Source organism: Colossoma macropomum, unplaced genomic scaffold (assembly GCF_904425465.1).
Source record: "Colossoma macropomum unplaced genomic scaffold, Colossoma_macropomum, whole genome shotgun sequence".
Taxonomy (NCBI): Eukaryota; Metazoa; Chordata; class Actinopteri; order Characiformes; family Serrasalmidae; genus Colossoma; species Colossoma macropomum.
Window position 1 is genome coordinate 21,921,549 of NW_023494791.1, and position 18,459 is coordinate 21,940,007.

An 18,459-nucleotide genomic window follows, 5' to 3' on the forward strand; every position below is an offset into this window, starting at 1 on the left:
TGCAAATACACTTCAAAGCTTTGCGTTTTACATCCATTTGAATTTCTGTCTCCTCTGCTGAATTTAGTGTTTATTGTATAATGTCGTGTTGTATGTGGGTCATTTAGGAAGATCACTTTGAAAAGAAGTTCTCAGACTTTAATTAAACGATTTTGCTGTACAGAGCACGTAACGTCAAACAAAAACTCATTGGTACTGCAAAATATACAATCCTGACATTGTCACTTCTAAAGGAATACTTTAGTCAGGTGTATCACACTGTAAACCCATAAGAAAGCAAACTAATTTAAGTACTGTAACCTGTAAACTCCTGAACATGATATCCAAACCATGTCGAACGTTTCTTCTTGTGAATAGCATCTTGGTGTGACACTACTTCTGCTTTATTGTCTGTTCCAACTTATCAAACGAAATGAAAGAAAAAGTATCTTGATGTTATATTTCTGCTATATCGCCCACCCCTACCTTCTATTTGTATGCTGTAATAGGTTGTAATGAGTGTAAAGCAGATGAACGACAAGCCATATTTTTCATAAATACGTTGCAGCTGTGATGTACTTTATGCAGTTGGATTCTTTATCTTTCCGAGCATAAGTATGGCGTTGGAGTTGCCTTCTACAATTGCAAAAAAGAAGGGTCTGTTGACAGTGACTTTGAGGGGAACTCTCTCATCCTGAGACTTCGGAACCTTTGTTCCTTCTTCTGACATCTCAAAAAGCACCTTGTTGAACACCTGTCAGACACACAGAGGTAAAGAATAGTATTAAAAATAAATATAGCTTTAAAAATAGTATTTTTCCATTTGAAATGAACAATGCAGCACTTGTATAATTTGTGCTGAACTGATTTTAGCTCAGATTAATGTCTGTTGTTTTTATTTCTCACTAAAGGTGCAATTTTACCTTATCAACTGTGAAATTCTCCTTGCTGCTGAGTCTCTCAAAGCTGGCATCAGAACCCAGCAGGTACTTTTCAACAGCCATGTCAGATAGCACTGATCTCAGGTCAGTCACAGCTGTCATTGAAAATTTAGGCAGTGACAGTTCCAGGTATCTGTGTGGGGGGGAACAGAAATATATAGATTTACACGTAAACATTTTATAAGTCACAAGTAGGGCTGAAGGATTTGGAGAATCTGATTAATTTCAATTTATGGACCAATATTTTGATTGTTTTAAATTGTGATTATTTTGTATAAATAAAAGGGGAAATTAAAGTGAAATTTACTGATTTTTCAATATTTCTGTAGAATTTAATCATTTAGACATAAACAAAGCCATTCAGAGTGGTTTGATGTGAAATGCTCCGTTCTAAGGAAACTTTCAAAGTCAGAATTGTTCAGAAGAGGTGATAGGACGTGATGGGTACCGGGCATCTGAAGCATTTAATACCTCTAAAAGCTCCCTTATTGAAAGTTTTTACATGAAATGGTTATGAATACACTGCCTGATGCCTGAGACATTGTTGTACTCTAGTTTTGAAATAAGGTTTTGTCCTGAAACTTTTTTTTTTTCCATTAATGGCAGTGAATTGCATGCAGTGCGTCACAAGGCAAGATAGTACCCAAAGAAACTTTTTTTTGTTGTACTACTAATTAATTACTATTATTAACATTACATATAAAATCTTAGAGGACATGTCTATGTTCACTTGTCATTTTGATAGGAAATAAAATGACTATATTTGTGTTATAGACATTATGACTTCTGGTTCCTATCATTACCACTGTAAAGAAAGAAATCGGTAGGCTTCTCTATAATGAACCACTTCACATTAAACCACTCTGACTGACTTTGTTTACATCTCAATGATTGATTTATGCATAAATGATTAAAAATGGGTGGAATTCCTTAAAGGTCGAGGGCTTTTTTCTGAGCCAAGAACGCCAGCATATCCACTTTATCTGGCTTGAGGTTTAAACACTGAACTTAGTGTGCAGGCTGCCATGTATGGTTGTGTTGTTCTGTACACAGCACATGGGTGTTTGATTGCTTTTGACTGCTTTTGACAATTAAAATTGCAGCTCTTACGATTTAAAAATTCACAAGAAAACCCTAACCTAACCCTAACCTAGAACTAGTCACAGGGTCCCTCTGTTTCGGTTGTACCCAACAGACTATCTATGGAATTATTGATCTGTGGCTGCTGCCGTAAATGTTTGAAGGCCGAGCTCTCTGGCGTGAGCATGACCCTTGGACTGCTATTCAGCTGATTTCAGTTTGACTAATTTTCTCGGTACTTCTTCCAGTATTTGGAGAATAAGGGAGAAAGCCAATTCAAAGAAGTGCCATAAGCTACTCACCTCTTCTTTAGATGATTATTCCATGTAGATATGACTTCGGTCTGCAGTTTTTTTTCAATGTCTTGCACTCTGGCTCCCTCATGTGGGAGCACTAGAAGCATGTAAGTCCGCTTGCTAAGGCTGAGTTTGACTACAGAGCACTTCCTGCCAGGGTCATTGAGATGCATGTAGTCACCAGTGTGTGTCATTAGAGGTACTTTTACAGTAGACGTCTCATCAACCTTGAAGTCTTGCATAGTAGTCACCTCTGGCTGGAAAGCGGTCCCCCAGTTGCCTAAGAATGATGATATTAAAAAACGTTAACCTTCAAATATCATCAAAGAAGAGCATGATGTGAAGAGATGATAAATGACTTTAAGCACATTAACCACACACCTTTGAAATGTACAGAGCTTGCAAACAGTAGATTTGTTGTCTGGTTGATATCTGTAAAGAGGCTCTTGATCTTGCTGTCTGATGTTTTCTGGATGAAGGAGTTGACCTGAGCCTCGGCCTCTTTGGGCTGAGAGAAGTCCACTGCTCGAACGAAAGAAGCATCTGAGAACTCCTGCATCCCACGCACAAAGTCTTTGGAGAGGTCCGCATCGCTGCGCACGAAGGTCCAAACAAGGGTCCTGAGCTCATCTTGAGGGCCGTCTATTAGTGAGTTGATGGCCTGAAGCGTGCGCAACACTGTGTGGGCGTCTATGAGGTAAACACAGTTGGTTTGTCCAGAGTCCCAGTGGAGTCCCAGCAACGCTTGGAAGGGAACGGCCGTTATCTTTGATGCCCCAAGGTACAGAGTTGTGAGGGCTCCAAAGACATTGTAAGGGGAGAGCAGGACGTTTGCATGCTCCTGTTTGCGGCTGAGGGTGTGATACATCCGCAAGCCCAGAGAGTTCTGCAGTTCAGCCAGCACAGCGGTCCGCTGGGTGAGGTTCTTCAAGACCTCAGGGCCAGTGCCGGGTCGAGGGTCTGGCTGAATGCTGTCTTGGAGGGGAGTTAGAGGGTGGATGGTCTCCAGAGGTTTAGGGTCCTTACTTTGGATGACCTCACAGCTAATGTTGTCATAGCTAAAGAGTTGGAAGGGATGGACGTAGACCCTGTTGGCCATTCCATTGGCAAGACAGGAGATCATTACAAGAGACAGGAACGCTGCGTTCATCTTTGTTTGCTTGTTTGACAAAACCCTCAGCGTATACCTAAAGGTTAAGACAGCATAGTTGACATGGAGCCAAAACTATCATGAAATTACACTGTATGTGGCTTTAGAGCATGAACTGATATTAAGATCTCTAAGTGGGTCTTGCATACATCACTCCCATTCAAACACACTAAAGACCAGGGGTCTATGTGCTAGTGAACTGTGTTGGAGGGCAGTGACCCAGCTGAGTGGGTGGAGAGCCTCGCAGCACACATCTCACACTAAGCTCAGGTGCAAGAATAAACAATCAAAAGGGCAAATATGACTCCTATGCTGTTGGTTTAGACAGTATGTTGACTGGAGTGAATTCTTAACCACTTTGCAGGAACACTGAACTGTGAGGAGTGTGATGGTTACAGTGTGCAAAGTGGATTTAGATTTTCAAATCTTAAATTTTCATCTAAATTTGTGGATTTGAGCAGAGAGAAAAATGAAGACATTTTGAAAAAACACTTTCCAAAATTAATTCTTATCTTGACTGATTTAAACCCAGTTAGCCCATATATATATCGCTGTTGAAAACCTCGTATCTCCAAAATGGTAACTTCACAGGAGAAGGAAAAAACACACTTTACTTTTAATGTAAGTCAATGGAACCAGAATTGTTTCCAAGTAATTTTAGGCCATTTCTTTTGGTCCATACATCATGAAATTTACATACAATGTAAAGGGTTACATGCATTTTCAAATTATGCCAAAAACTGAAAAATGACAAAAATGCTACAAGCTTTTCTTCCGACAACAGCGATATACACACACACACACACATATATATTATATATATATATATATATATATATATATATATATATATATATATATGTATTTCACATGTGAAGTCAAAAAACGTGATCACATGAAAAAACAATAAAACACTTGCAACATCATGTGAATAACACATCATAATACAATAAAGATGATATGTCCTTCCCTGAAACTGTATGTGATCACCTTTTTTTTCACGTGATCTGTTTCCATGTGTGAACACATTTTTTATGTGACCATACTTTTCCACATGTGATCACACTGAAAACGTGTGGGAAAATAACCAATTGTTTAAAATTCATAAATTCATGTTTTTTTTTCTGTAAGGGAGAATAAATACATACATATGTAAATCACAAGAAAATGTAAAAACTGTATTATATATACAGTACTGGAAACTTCTGAAGACAATAAGACAATTCATCAGAATCCTGTCATTATTATTTTCCTGTACCTTCATAACACATACGTCAAAGTGTGCGCCAAGTTAAAAAAACAGCTTGTCCAGCTCAAGGATATGTTTTTGTTGGGAGTTTGACAGTTTAAGTCAGGGGTGTCCAGTCTTAAAGTTTCATTCCAACAGTGTAGGAGCTCACCTGATGACTTTTGAAGACTAAGACCAACTGATTCACCAAGCAGAATCAAGTGCGTTTCTGCTCTGTTGAAAACCTGCAGCCACACCGGCCCTTTGCAGGTAACACTAGACACCCTGCTTTAACAGGTCTACCAGCACGACAAGCTTGATCATCTTAGACGAATCTAACTAAAAACCATCAGTCAGCATTTGAGACCAGCAAAGATCAGCTAGAAAAGATGTTTCTGCAGGGTTCGCTTACCTAATGATGTGCCGCAGGTCCTGCAGCTGAAATGAGGTGCACTGAGACCTGCTGTGAGTTTTAAAAAACTGGGTAAAATCATGACTAACCCCCTCAGTTACACATTAACCTCAGTGTTGAGACACCGATCCTCTTGATGCAAAGCTTCAAATTGGCTTTTGTACCTTTGTGCTGAAAAACAAACGGGAAGACCACTTTTGCATCAAAGCAGTATATTTACCCAAAATGTGATGTCAGAGGGGTTGAGAACAGTGATTTCATAGGTGGCTGACAGGAAGGTGCAGGGGAAATGAGATGAATCATGTTCTGTTTTAACAGTTTGTTCTTTTCCAAGCTGAGTGGAGACGCCTGTAGCCACTGTTGTATTTAGTCAAGTGTTTCTGAGGTTAAAAAAACAACAACAACAAAACAACAGAAAGCCTGGAATAGTATTTTTTTTTCAAAGCTGTCATCAAATGGATGTAGTGTAAAAATGCAGACCCCTCACTCTTCAGCTTTTGCACTTGTGAGGAAAGGAGAAGAGATTGTGTGAAAGCAGAAACTGAGGAAGGAGGCCTTACAGAAGTGAGTAATTAGTCATTGCAAATGTCACAAAAATGTCAGTTGACTAATATGCTGCTTGTGTTCATCTCAAAAATAAAACCTAACCCAACTAAAAAGGGAAAGATAGGCTATGGTATTACTGATGTTAAGAGAGTTAGGGAGGCCAAGCTAGTGCTGGTAGTTCGCCTTCTCACCTGACCTGTTTTCTTATGCTAGTATCTCATCTGCTGCGCTAGGATTGGCTGATTGGACGGCTTCTGAGGTGCAGGAGGCGGGGCTTGTCTGAACACAGGCTGCTTAACCAGGACCACAGATTTCTTAATGAATCAGAGGTGTTTCATTCATTTGTGGCCTTCAAGTTTGCCTAGTTGTTGCTGGTGTCTGGGCACAAGTCTTGTAAAAAATGGCTGCAGTTTAGGTTGTTTAGTGGAGTTCCTCTTCAAGCCCAACCCCCTCATGCACAGCTGGACTTCCCTGAGTTCCTTGTGGGTGGCTGCTTACACCTCAGATGAGCCACACTGCAGAAGACAGGTCTCTCTCTCTCTCTCTCTCTCTAACTCTGCCTCTCTCTCTAGCTCTCTCTCTATGTGTCTTTGTGGGTAGTGCTCACTGAACTCCTGCACTATGAGCAGTGAAGACAGTTTTCCTGATGTGCAGCCCTTCTCTGCAGGATGTCCCACATACAGATGGCGCTCTCAGAGCGACGCCTCCGGCTTCACGTCCAGGATCTTCAACAGATTACGGGGAGCATGCTCAGGTAGGGTGGCTTACATCTGCTGCATTCATGCTGGTTGATACTGCATTTTCATATTACATCGAGTGGTGGGTTTACATTTTAGAAATATACAGGTGTATCTAATAAACTGGCAGTTGTAGATACATACACAAGAAAGTATTTAGAGATTTGTGACATCCTTAAAAATGTATTCCTTGTAACAGGAAACCAAATACCAAACTAAGTGGCATTTATTTTAAACAGACCATTTAAAGACTGTCATAAAGGTTTTATACACTCGATCCCATCAATGACAACAAACTCACCAACACTGTTGTTAGATAAACCACAGACTTTGACATGCTCAGTGTTTTATAAAACCCTTAGCGCAGTCTCTTTGGAATTCTGCTCCAGGATTTCTCCACACAGAGTCTAGCATCTGCTTGAGCTTGGGCTAAAGGTGTATAGTTTATTTGATGTATGGGTTGTTGTGCCATTGTGGAGGCAAATGGTGTCTTTTCGTTTTTATTTGAAACAAAAGTTTTCATGCTTGTTTTTTTAGTTTAAATTGTAAAAACGCATCAGTGTTATTGTCTCTTCTGTGGTAAAATGGCTTTAAGAATTTTAAATAAACTTTAATATTTTTTTTTAATATTATATCTTGTTCCAAGATCCAGAAAGTCCCAGTTAGTAAATCCTCTTTTTATTTTTCTGATGAATTTGGTCTGGATATTAATAGCTTTATGCGTCACAAAAAGACAGTCAGTATCAGCAGTGTTACTAGTGTTTAAAATGGAAATAAAATAACAGAATAAAAGCAATATTTGTCATTTTCTACATACAATGTGAAACTAAAGTGGCAGTGGTCTATATTTTTGGTGTTAAACTCATGGTATTTTATACACACACACACACACACGTATATATATATATATATATATATATATATATATATATATATATTATATATATATATATATATATATATATTATATATATATATATATAATGTTGTCGGAACAAAACCTCATATCTCCAAAATGATAACTTTACAGGAGAAGAAAAAAATATACTCTACTTTTAATGTAAGTGAATGGAACCAGAATTTTTACCAAGTAATTTTGGGCCATTTCTTTTGGTTCATTCATCATGAAATTTACACACAATGTTAAGGACAACAGATACATTTAAATTATGTCAAAAATGAAATACGACAAAAAAGGTTTTGTTATGACAGCAGCGATATATATATATATATATATATATATAGTAACTTATCTGATCTGATATTCAATACAGACAACATTGTATACTTGAATTACACATTAACATTTGTACCCCGTTTGCCACTGCAATGGTATAATGATCCGTATATTAGGTATAATAATTTAATCCCCTACCTAAAGTTTTCATTTGTGATCCAAAGTGCTCTGTAATTAGTGGATAATGGTCAGGTAATCAGGGCCACTACCGGACATCTTTAGGAATGATTGTCTCCCTCGTCTTTCAGCTGAATCAAGGGGAGCCTGCAGTAAGAAGAAAATGACTTCCAAATCTCAAGTTAGGCACACAACAATGAAACATCAGCCTTGGCCTACATACAAGTTCCTGTCCAAGCTAAGGCTACCTAACAATAACCACAAAATGTTCAGCTGCTTGACTGTGGGTTTTAGCTTCAAAAATGCTGATGCACTTTCTGTTAGGCTGCTGGAGATTTTTTTTTTTAGCAATTTTAAACATTCAGCATGGGTAGATTATCGTAAACCCAAACTGGAGTAAACGTGTTGCTGATTCAGTAAAAGAATGACTGAAATGAAAGTTGAAGCAAAACTAAAGCTACCAAAATAAACAACTTGAGTAGCAAAAGAAATTGTCATGTAGGGCAAGATGATGATATTGATTATAGTCGTGATAAATTACATCACATTCTGCCACAGTGTGCTTGTCTGATCATGTTGTGAATGTCGTTACGATAAGCTGTTAAAACTGAACAGCTGCATGTTTTGTGTCAGCAACAGCATAGTAGTTCAGATGCTGTTGCCATTAAAATAGAATGAAATTAAGCTTAAAATAGTTGCTAAATGTGAATACCTAAACTGGAACTGGGTGAAAAGTAGGTTTTTCACGAATACAAGTATAAAAAGTGCACTCAGTAAAGATATTTAAAGGCTTTGTCCTTTTCATAGCATGTGTTATTAGGCTATATATGTATCATTAATGTGAAGTTTTTTTAGATGTTCATTAATTTCAATAACAGGTCCAAGTGTATATCTGAAGTAAGCTGCAGATCATATCTTCCTCAGCTGCAGACTTTCCTTGGTAACACTGCATGCCAGTTCTTTTACAGACCTTGTTTTGTTTGCACATCATAGATTCCTGATAGACATTTGTGGCTATGAGCTTTACGGGAAAGGCAGTGCTGTGAAGGCTGAGCAGTTAAATATAGTGTGGCTGTGTGACGCATCTTCCTCAAGCCACAGTCTGAAACCACTAGAAATGAGGCTTCTATTCACATCGCAGACACTGTGACCAAATGTTATTGTTGTCAGTACCCCATGACAGATAATATCAGACAAGTTCTGTCTGTATAGAAGTTCTGGCAGTCAGTGCACTGATGGTGGCAGAACTCAGAACAGTTGCCTGTTGTTCTGTTTGATTGGTGAAGATCCTGAGCTGAACCTCAGTTGAAAAGAATGGTTTACCAAAAAAACCCTAATTTGCACTGCTTTCCTCCTTTACCCCAATCATAGTCAACCAGCCAAGACGTGTTTGGCATCTGAAGCTCGCACTGGAGCTGCAAGGCTAATATACAGTCGTGTGCAAAAGTTTGGGCGCACCTGGACAAATTACCCGTTGATTTTCTATGTGCACATTATCTATAGCGAGCACACGTCTGCACAATTTAATCCATAGTTACTGTTCATTATTTAACTTTATTTTTAAATTTAAATTTCTTAAATTTTTCCTTTCTTTTTAAAATTGAACTAAAAATGAGTATTTTAGTAACAAAATATTGTGTAAAGTTATAAAAGACATTTCCTAAGAACTCTATGTGACACCAACCTACCTCCTTTAATTATTGCTGTCTGCTCTTTTTGGCTCTTGGCCCACCACAAACATTACACTTTGGCTCCCCCAAGACAAAAATCGGGGCACCCCTGCTTTAGATTAGTCTGCAAAAGAAAGAATCACTCGAATTTTTGGTGACCTTTAGGTAGTTGAGTATTATGCTTTTATCTGTGCACCATTTCTGCAAACTTGACGGTTTAAACCACTTCCTGACTGCTAACCTTTTTAACCAACAACACAGCAACACCCTCCTCGCCTTATCAGTCTGCCCTAAATACAAGACTGTCTGCTCAACATTTTCTTCAGAAGTTGTATTGCTGTTCTGTAGCTGATCTACCTCAAAATAGGCTACACACTGTTCTGCTGATAACATTTCTCATACTCCTTACTAACTATTTTGTATGATTGCTTTCAGTTGCACATCAGAACAGTGCAATGTTATTTTCAGTTTCATAGACAGGCCTGTAGTGAGTCTCTGCTGCTGAGGTGAGGCACTGTTGCGGAGGCTGTGTGAGAAATTGCTCCGTGGCTTTACTCAGTTTGTGTGCTATGTTGTATTTGGGTGCTGAACTTCCACAAGCAGCCACACGGGGGCAAACAAGTGCTTTCAACAGAATATCATCCATGGCATCAGTCAGGATTATCTGAGCATTCATGTGTTTGGTTGGTCTGTTGGTTTGTTTTGGAGGCCTTTTGTAATTAGAAAAATTAGTGACACTGTAACAAAGGAAACATGTGCTTCCTGTTAAAAGTTTGGGTACACCTAACTTTATGGTTTTAGTACAAATTATTATGCACTGCCAAACAGAAAATACTTTGTGTGGTAAAACACATTTTACCAGGTTTATTCAACTACAAATTCCTTGAGTTTAACAATGCAAAACGCAAAACAGTGTTCTACATCAAACCTCAAGAAAAACTCAAAGGTACTGTCAGGTGTGCACCAGATACTATCAGGTGAGCACAAGATACTATCAGATGAGCACCAAGCACTATCAGGTGAGCACCAGATAATATCAGATGAGCACCAGATACTACATGATAGTATCATGTGCTAACCTGATGGTATGGTATCTGGTACTCACTTGATAGTATCTGGTGCTCGTCTTGATAGTATCTGGTGCCCAGATGCCTACATGATGCTCACCTGATGGTATCTGGTGCTAACCTGATGGTATCTGGTACTCACTTGATAGTATCTGGTGCTCGTCTTGATAGTATCTGGTGCCCAGATACTACATGGTGCTCGCCTAATAGTATCTGGTGCTAACCTGATGGTATCTGGTACTCACTTGATAGTGTATGGTGCTCATCTTGATAGTATCTGGTGCCCAGATGCCTACATGATGCTCACCTAATAGTATCTGATGCACACCCAAAAAACAGACTTTCAGAGGTTTCATAGACTGTATTTTCAATTAGAAAATCAACAAAACATGTTATTTGACCAGGGGCCAAACTTTTGCATGTGACTGTACATCAAATTATTGGAGAGTCCAGGCCTTCATTTTAGATTTGAACATTTTTACTTTCAATTTTTTTACATTTTACTTGAATTTTTTTTTCAATTTAGTACAAAAAATAGTGGATTTTTTAAACCATTTCACATTTTAATGTAAAATGTAGCCTGTGTAAAAGTTATGGCAGATGTTATATTTTATAAAGTTTTAGTTTGCTCACTATGTTAAACTCAGCAAAAAAAAAATGCATTAGTATAAGCAGAAAATTGCCATATTTAAGTTTGTTTCCTGTAGAAAATGTGTTAACTAACTTACCCCTAGTTAATCAACAAAATGTGTAATTTGACCAGGGGTGTTCAAATATTTTCATATGACTGTACATGAATGAAAGACCTTACAGTACGTCTACGCTTTTAATAGCTTTGACATTTCTCTATATCTTTAATCAGCACCAATAACCATCAGGTAATAACATGTTTTTCACAGATGTGTATCAGGCTCATAGTCCATGCACTGATCATCCTTCGCCGCAGTTGTTGCTATTAGACATTTTCAATACGAAATGATTTTCTAATCAGTCGTGACCTTGAGAGAGCCTATTAAACATTTATAGTGTCCTGTAGCAGATATGACTTCCCATAACTGCCTAATGCTGCTCACTTTATTTGCTCTCTCTATCAGCCGCTGCATTACAGTCCATCCGACCACGCAGACAGTGTGACGTCCAGGCAGCGTCGCAGCAGCCACTGTTTAAACTGTTCTACAGAAATACACAGAAGTGCAGAAATAAAATGTGCCTTTGCAAGTGTTGAGAATGTAAATATGCCTTTCTGTGTTTCTAATTGTGGCGTTTGGCATTTCGAGAACAAAAGCTGCGCTCTGCTTTCCTGGTGATTTCAGAGCGCTGGTGTAAAGAGCTGGAGAAGCCTGGCGGAGGCCGGTTTGTTTGGATTAATTTGTAGGTTTCGCTTCCTTTGATGCGGCTGTGAGGATGCTTGCTGTTCACTATTAGTCACATAATGACAGAGAGGCGGACAGTGAGGGGGCTGCACTCTTCTAGCAGAGCCAGAGAGAAAAGAGACAGGCTGGATAAGGGGTGCTTAATCTTCTACGCTCCCCGTATACTCTCATAGAATCATTCAAGCCCAGTTAACGATCAGTGTACTAGAGTGCAGTGTAGGGCTGTAAACATGCATTGAGGCATCGTCAGGGATGGGAGGATTTCTTTAAAAATGTATTCTGATACAGATTACTGATTGCCAGGAGTACAGGAAGTCCCTACTTAGGTAAGAGTACTGTTACTGTAGTGATAGTAAGCAAAAGTATTGATAAAGGAAATGACTCAGGTAAGAGTAAATAAGTTATTTATTGGAAAATTACTTGGCCACGTCATTGTAAATAATCTGGCCGAACAAAACTACAGCAAAACATATTACAGAAAGAAAGTTTTCAGTCCTGAGATTGTAAAAGAGATTGCTCAGTGAGAGAGAGAGAGAGAGAGAGAGAGAGAGAGAGAGAGAGAGAGAGAGAGAGAGAGATGAGATAGAATGATGATGTTCAACATTACAGCACAACACTTTTTAAACTCTGTTCGAGTGATGCCCTGATATTTTGGCTCATCTTTGATCTGAGGTCATTTCTGTTTTGTCCATGTTCTGTTTTGCTTGTGACATAATAATTTCACATAAACAGTAAACCTGCTCAAACCCCATCGCCCACAGTCTGACCAGATTACTGTTTAGGCCACTAAGTCTTATAAAACAGAAAGTGAAAAGCCAAGTTAGCTGTTATTGTCCAGTTCTGTATTAGACACGATTTCTTGTATTCCAGCCTTATACGGCTGTTTACCTCCAAAGCTGCGACAAAGCTGTATTTTGTCCAGATAAACCGTATGGCTTGACACCTGTGTTAACTAAGGTAGCCGACACTTGCAATAAAACAAGTGCAAAACTTTTAACTTTCATAAATAGCCAGAATGTTATTCTAAAGCAACAAAGACAGAAGAAAAAAGTAAAAACACAGTACCTGTTCAGCTAAGATGAGCTAGCCAATCAGCTAACAGCTGCTCTCTTATGCTCTTAAAAAAGACGGTTCTTCAAGGTTTTTTTAGTAAAAGGAATGGTTCTATTTAGAACCATTAAAAGTTTAAATGGTTCTTTGCAGGTTGAAATGGTTCTTCAGATTGATGGAGAATGTGTTGTATATGGTTCAATGTAGAATGGTTTTGAAAATGGTTCTTTATAGCACTAAAAAGAGTTCTTCTATTGTTACGATGTCAAGTTTGTAACAATAGAAGAGTCCTTTGGTGCTGTATCAAACTGCATTTTGAGCACTGTAGGGACCACTGTAACCCGGAGACAAATTCCTTGGGTGTGGATCACACTTGACAAATAAAACTGATTCTGTAAACAATAAGGCAAGGCAAATGTACAGTCCTTAGTCATAATGACTGTATAAGCGTGTATTGTTCAACAACGTTTCAACAACATTAACAATGTAAACGCACAACTTTCAAGAGGGCAGACTATGCCCTAAAAACATTTTTCAAAAAATATGCATGTATGTGTGCGTGTGTGTGTGTGTGTTGTAGTGTTCTACACTACTGAAAAAGACATGGCTTTTTTGCACATTGTTGTGCTTTATTAAAGACTGTATTTGGCCACAGCCACACCTCACACATGAAATGGTGTTTGCTAACAATTCGCTTTAGGCTTAGCTATGTGTTGCTCATTTGGTGGCCAGCAGCAGAATGCCGTGATTCCTCTAAGACAGAGTTGTCCCAACTTTTTTCAAAAGGGGCAAGAATGGACAATATTAATATACCTGAGGGCCAAAATATTATTCAGAAATTATTTGAAATATTCAGTATTCAAAACATGAAAAATACAAACATGTAGATCAAGTAATATTTAATTTACAAACTACTGAATTTGCTCAGTTTCATATTGTATTTTAATATTAAATTAATTACAATCTCTTGACATGTGAGGCACACATTTGTTATGGCTCTCGGTGAAAAGTATTCCATCAACCCAAAATTGCTGGTTGTCACTGTCAGCTGCACTGTTTGTGTGTTGTCAGTAATTAATTTGCAGATTAATTGTAAATTAATTGTAGGTTTACAGTACTGCTGCCAATTGAAAGGAACAGTTGTAATGTATAGGCCGGAGCGCTGATTAAAATCAGCCCGTGGGCCATGTTTAGCCCTGGGGCCGGACTTTGGACACCCCTGTTCCAGGACAACCCAGAAATTGGATAACCTGCCTTGTAAAATAACCCATAAGATAAACACTAAGAAACTGGGAATTTAACATGCTGAACATTTTGTGAACATGCAACAATATGTATTGCATAATTTAAGTATCACACAGCGGCTAAAATATTATGATTCTTACTGAGTATTGCGCAGTTCAGAGTACATGGCATTAGGGGTATTTTGGCACATGATATCTCTGCTGTATTTATTGTCCTGTACTCAAATCATGTATAGTTTATTGTCTGTTTTTTTTGTAGTTGTTGTACTACTGTCACTGCTGTTCCTGCTCCTCTGTTGCCGGCCTGTGTTAGTTGTGTTAATTAACTGGGGAGCATTCAGATTTTAGGTGTGTACAGTAACCATGAAAATCTGGACTGGAGTTTAAAGGGTTAATCACAGTATGTGTAATATCTCCCAAAATAGAAAGCGTTTCAGCACAGGGTGTGTCAGAGGAATCAAATGTTACAAAGACATAAAAAAAAACTGAACAAGATTGAAGGCTGATTTTGGGCCCTGCTGTGCTGACAGAGATGATTCTTATGATGGAGCTTCACTCCTGCAGGCTGCTGGTCTATTGCTGCTGTCTGTTTCTTGCTGCCCCCGCAGGTTAGTGGGGGGCAGAAAAAGAAACAGCCCCGAAATATCTTTTTATCTTTTTCTCTCACTCGCTCACTGCTTCGCCCCCCTTCTCTCTCTCTCTCTCTCTCTCTCTCTCTCTCTCTCTCTCTCTCTCTTTCTTCTGTTGTCTTACTCTATCATTCTGTCTCTCTGAATGTTCAGCTCTCCTTTAGTGCTTTTAAGAGCTGTGGGTGTTCTCGGCACAGGTTTAAAGGCCACGCGTATTAGAAAGGCCATCTTGCCTTTCAACTGTCATTACTTTACCCCAGCTTACCTTTAGGACTCTAATTTTATGCTGTATTTAACATAAAGGACATGTTTGAAGTCACTCTGAGTGGGTTTGAGTGATATGACGATACTTTAAGACATTTTTACAATACACGACACGTATCATGAAGATTAGGTTGTTTTAGTTTTGATACACTGGAACAGCTGAACAATTTAGGGAAAATATCTAATTGTGACTTTTCTGGCCAATGTAGTGACTGCAGTTTACTGAGTATCATAAGTATGATTATGTTCTATTTTTCCACCAAGAACACCAGCACGTCCATTTTTTGGAATGCTGAATGCAGTGTGCCAGACTGTGAGTTCACAATCTCTGCGTCATTAGGTCATATTTCTCCACTTAAAGGGGAATTTCACCTTTTTTTCAAAATTTCAGTAGAATTAAATAGTTAAGATGTAAAAAAAATTTGAATGGTTTGTGAACTTCACTGTAGAGTGGAGTGTAGAGTGTAACATAAAGAGTCAGATCTGCAAATACGCTGCTTGATGCCTGATACTTTGTTTTACATAATTTTGCTGATGTTTGATAAGCTTTTGGCTCAAATTGTATTTTTTTAAATAAATCTACAGCAGAGAAGTGCATGCAGAACATTATAAGGCAAAATAGTCCCAAAGAAATCTTATTTTTTACAATAAGCAGGACCAATGTAGTGAGAAAATCATCACTTTAGGCCTTCTGGAAGTCCTAGATACATCAGTGACCAGAGTACGAGCGAGTACATTAACATAAAAAAGCTCTATATTAAGGCTTGTTTCTGAAAGAGTCACTGTGAAACTGCTACAAGGTAAAATATCTACTAATATGCTGTCACAAAGCTTCAAGTAAAACACTTTTGATGCTTTTGATGCTTCAAAATTAATGTGAATCTCCATTAACTTAGCTTTAAAAAGCTACTGGAATCCCACAGGGCTGCTAGCAGAAATGACAAAAAAATGAATTTATACAATTATGACTTGAACTAAAGGCCTAGCTCTAATAGTCACTGTCCATCACTGTATTTTACCATCATTAAAGTTACATATAAACACCCAGAAGATATGTGTAGGTTTATTGGTTGTTTTTGGTAATAAATAAAATGGCTGTATTTGTGTAGTAGCTATTGTGACTCCTTGTTCTTGTCACCACCACTGTAAACAAATCTGTGTGTTTCTCTACAAATGAACCATTTTACATCAAACCACTCCAGATTATGTTGTTTACATCTCAGTGACTGATTTATGCAGAAATTTTGAAAAATTGGTGGAATTCACCTCTAAGCAAAATATCTTCAATGCTGTTTCCTTTTTTCAGGAAATATAATTTGTCGGAATTCTCAACACTCCGACATTCTGCACACATCCAGCACTGAGTCTTTTCAAATAATGTTCATGTAAGGCTCATTAGAATAGTATGGAATGCCATTAGAATAGCATCTCATTAGAATAACAAGGAATCTGAGAGCGTTCCTGCATGCTGAATATCTCCACATCCCTCAAACTCCTTGGCCCTTGTCTGTGTGCTCTCTCAGCTCATCCTACAGCTTTCCAGTGGGGTTTAGCACAGGAGACTGGAGTGACCTTTTCAAAAGCTATTTTATGTGGTCAGTCTGGCATTTTTGCACAGAGAAATTCTTTGTGTTATTGGAAGATTCATTGACAGGCCATATTTAGTCTCTCTGTAGAGGCGACTAGATTTTGTCTCTAAAATATGCTGGTACAGAACAGTCTGTGATGCCATGCAATTCTAACAAGCTCCCTGGGCCTTTGGAAGCAAGCAACAGAACATGTCCACCCCCACGCCTTTTAGGCTTTTCTGCACTGTCTTTCTTTTCAGGCAAATGCACCTTTGGTATTTGTTAACAAAAACAACTCAGCATTGGTCTTATGGACCATAGAAACCAGATCCAGTCAAAGTTCCAATGATATGTAGATGACTGCAGGTTTGCGTTGGGTTTGATGAAAGGTTCTTGTACTAAGACTTATTTGGAAGGAGGTCATAGTTTTGGAGACTCCATAATGCTCCAGCTGTGATCCTTGGAGAAAGGTTTACCTCTTGAGCTGCCCTCCTCAGGGGACAGGGGCAAAATCCGCACAAGAACAGTACTGTGTAGAAGTCAGAGACCTCCCTTCATGCATTTTATGTCCAGTCAAAATGGCTTAGTCCTTCATTTTCAGGAGACATTTCTGAGGAGATTTGATAAAAGATGATCCATTTGAATAATAAAGGGGAAGTCAAAAGTGAAAAAAACTGGAGTTCAAATATTATTAAAAGACACTGAGAATATGAGGCTCTTAACAACTGTGCATGACCTCGTAGACCACCAAACTGTCACCTCCAGTTTGTTTGAAACTACTTGGATCGTGAGAAGTAGAAAATGCAACTAACTTCTAAGACTAAAAATAACTAAGACAAGAAAAATATCCCTGCGGTTTTTTTCTCTGAAGAAATGAAAGCAGGTCTCCGGAAATGAATGGAAGCTGTATTAGTGTCAACATACTGAATATTTGTTTAAATTTACTTGTTGAGCTTAATGGCCTGAATGACTCAACAAATAAAGGGTGGTCTCTGACTTTTTGCATAGTACTGTATGTCATATCTCTAGTCTTAAACTACAATGTTAGACGGTAGCTATTATGGCTCTTTTTAAGTTATTATCATTATATTGGTCTTTGCAATGTTCATATAGCAGAAGGCTGCAATATTCAAAGGAGTCTCTAACAATTTTTTAAAAATATTGTGCTGTGAGCATCCTGACCACCCTCAGATGTTCCAGATGAGTTGGTGCGTGTTTTGACCAAACATAAATCATTTTGCTCGTAATCATGTGACCACTCTTTAACCATGTCACACAGTAGATTTTTTAATAAATTGCAGGGAGTACAGACATCGCAATATACAGAAGTATAATTGTTTTATGGCATTTAGTCCCTATCATGTAGCTATATAAGCCCAGCACCAAAACTAAATCATGAGTGGGGCATCTGAAAACCATGTAGGGGTGATATCCAAGTGCCTACAAATACATACATACATATATACATATATACATACATACATACGTACATAAAACAGCTAAGGAAAACATGGGGGAAGAAATGTATGATAGATCTATCCAACATTCAGGAGAGAATGAACAGGAGAGCCACATTCGCAGCAAATCACCAAAGACCTACTCCTTTAGGAATCTGTCTACTGATTTACGTCCTTGCATAAAGCATATCCCTAAAATACAGCCAACACAAACTGATTCATGCAGACCTTCCTGTGTTAATTGATGCCTTTTATACCAGGTGTGCATTTAGTTGAGACCCCATAGAAAGCATGCACAAATGGGTGGGTTTAGCGGGGCATGTTGATCGGTCACAAAACCCTTGACCCTTGACTAGCAGCTGTTTTTTATGGACATTGCCTAGTTGTAAAACTCAACAACCTTGTGTCTCATTA

General features: G+C 38.4%; 2 protein-coding genes across 6 annotated transcripts in view; one reads left to right on the forward strand and one right to left on the reverse strand.

Annotated features, from left to right (window-relative positions):
* Positions 1–112: 112 nt before the first annotated feature.
* agt (angiotensinogen) lies at positions 113–5,257 on the reverse strand. The gene is made up of 5 exons (XM_036574420.1): positions 5,087–5,257; positions 2,678–3,483; positions 2,303–2,576; positions 903–1,053; positions 113–733 (listed from the first exon to the last, which is right to left on the reverse strand). The coding sequence occupies exons 2-5, from the start codon at positions 3,444–3,446 to the stop codon at positions 560–562; spliced, it is 1,368 nt and encodes a 455-aa protein (XP_036430313.1). The 5' UTR covers positions 3,447–3,483; positions 5,087–5,257; the 3' UTR covers positions 113–559.
* Positions 5,258–5,333: 76 nt separating this feature from the next.
* Positions 5,334–18,459, forward strand: part of phactr2 (phosphatase and actin regulator 2) — a 55,507-nt gene continuing 42,381 nt past the window's right edge. For 4 of the 5 annotated variants that reach the window (XM_036574410.1, XM_036574418.1, XM_036574412.1 and 1 more), the window contains exons 1-2: positions 5,334–5,650; positions 5,846–6,386. In XM_036574410.1, the coding sequence (XP_036430303.1) occupies positions 6,254–6,386 (133 nt within the window). In that variant the 5' untranslated portion in view covers positions 5,334–5,650; positions 5,846–6,253. The remainder of the gene's footprint in view (positions 5,651–5,845; positions 6,387–18,459) is intronic. The other variant, XM_036574411.1, reaches the window with a different exon arrangement.

Coding starts and splice junctions, on each gene's coding strand:
- agt (XM_036574420.1), bottom strand. CDS start 3,446: ATGAACGCAGCGTTCCTGTCTCTTGTAATGATCTCCTGTCTTGCCAAT. Junction 1,054..2,302: donor AATAATCATCTAAAGAAGAG/GTGAGTAGCTTA, acceptor CCCCCCACACAG/ATACCTGGAACTGTCACTGC. Junction 734..902: donor AGAATTTCACAGTTGATAAG/GTAAAATTGCAC, acceptor TGTGTCTGACAG/GTGTTCAACAAGGTGCTTTT.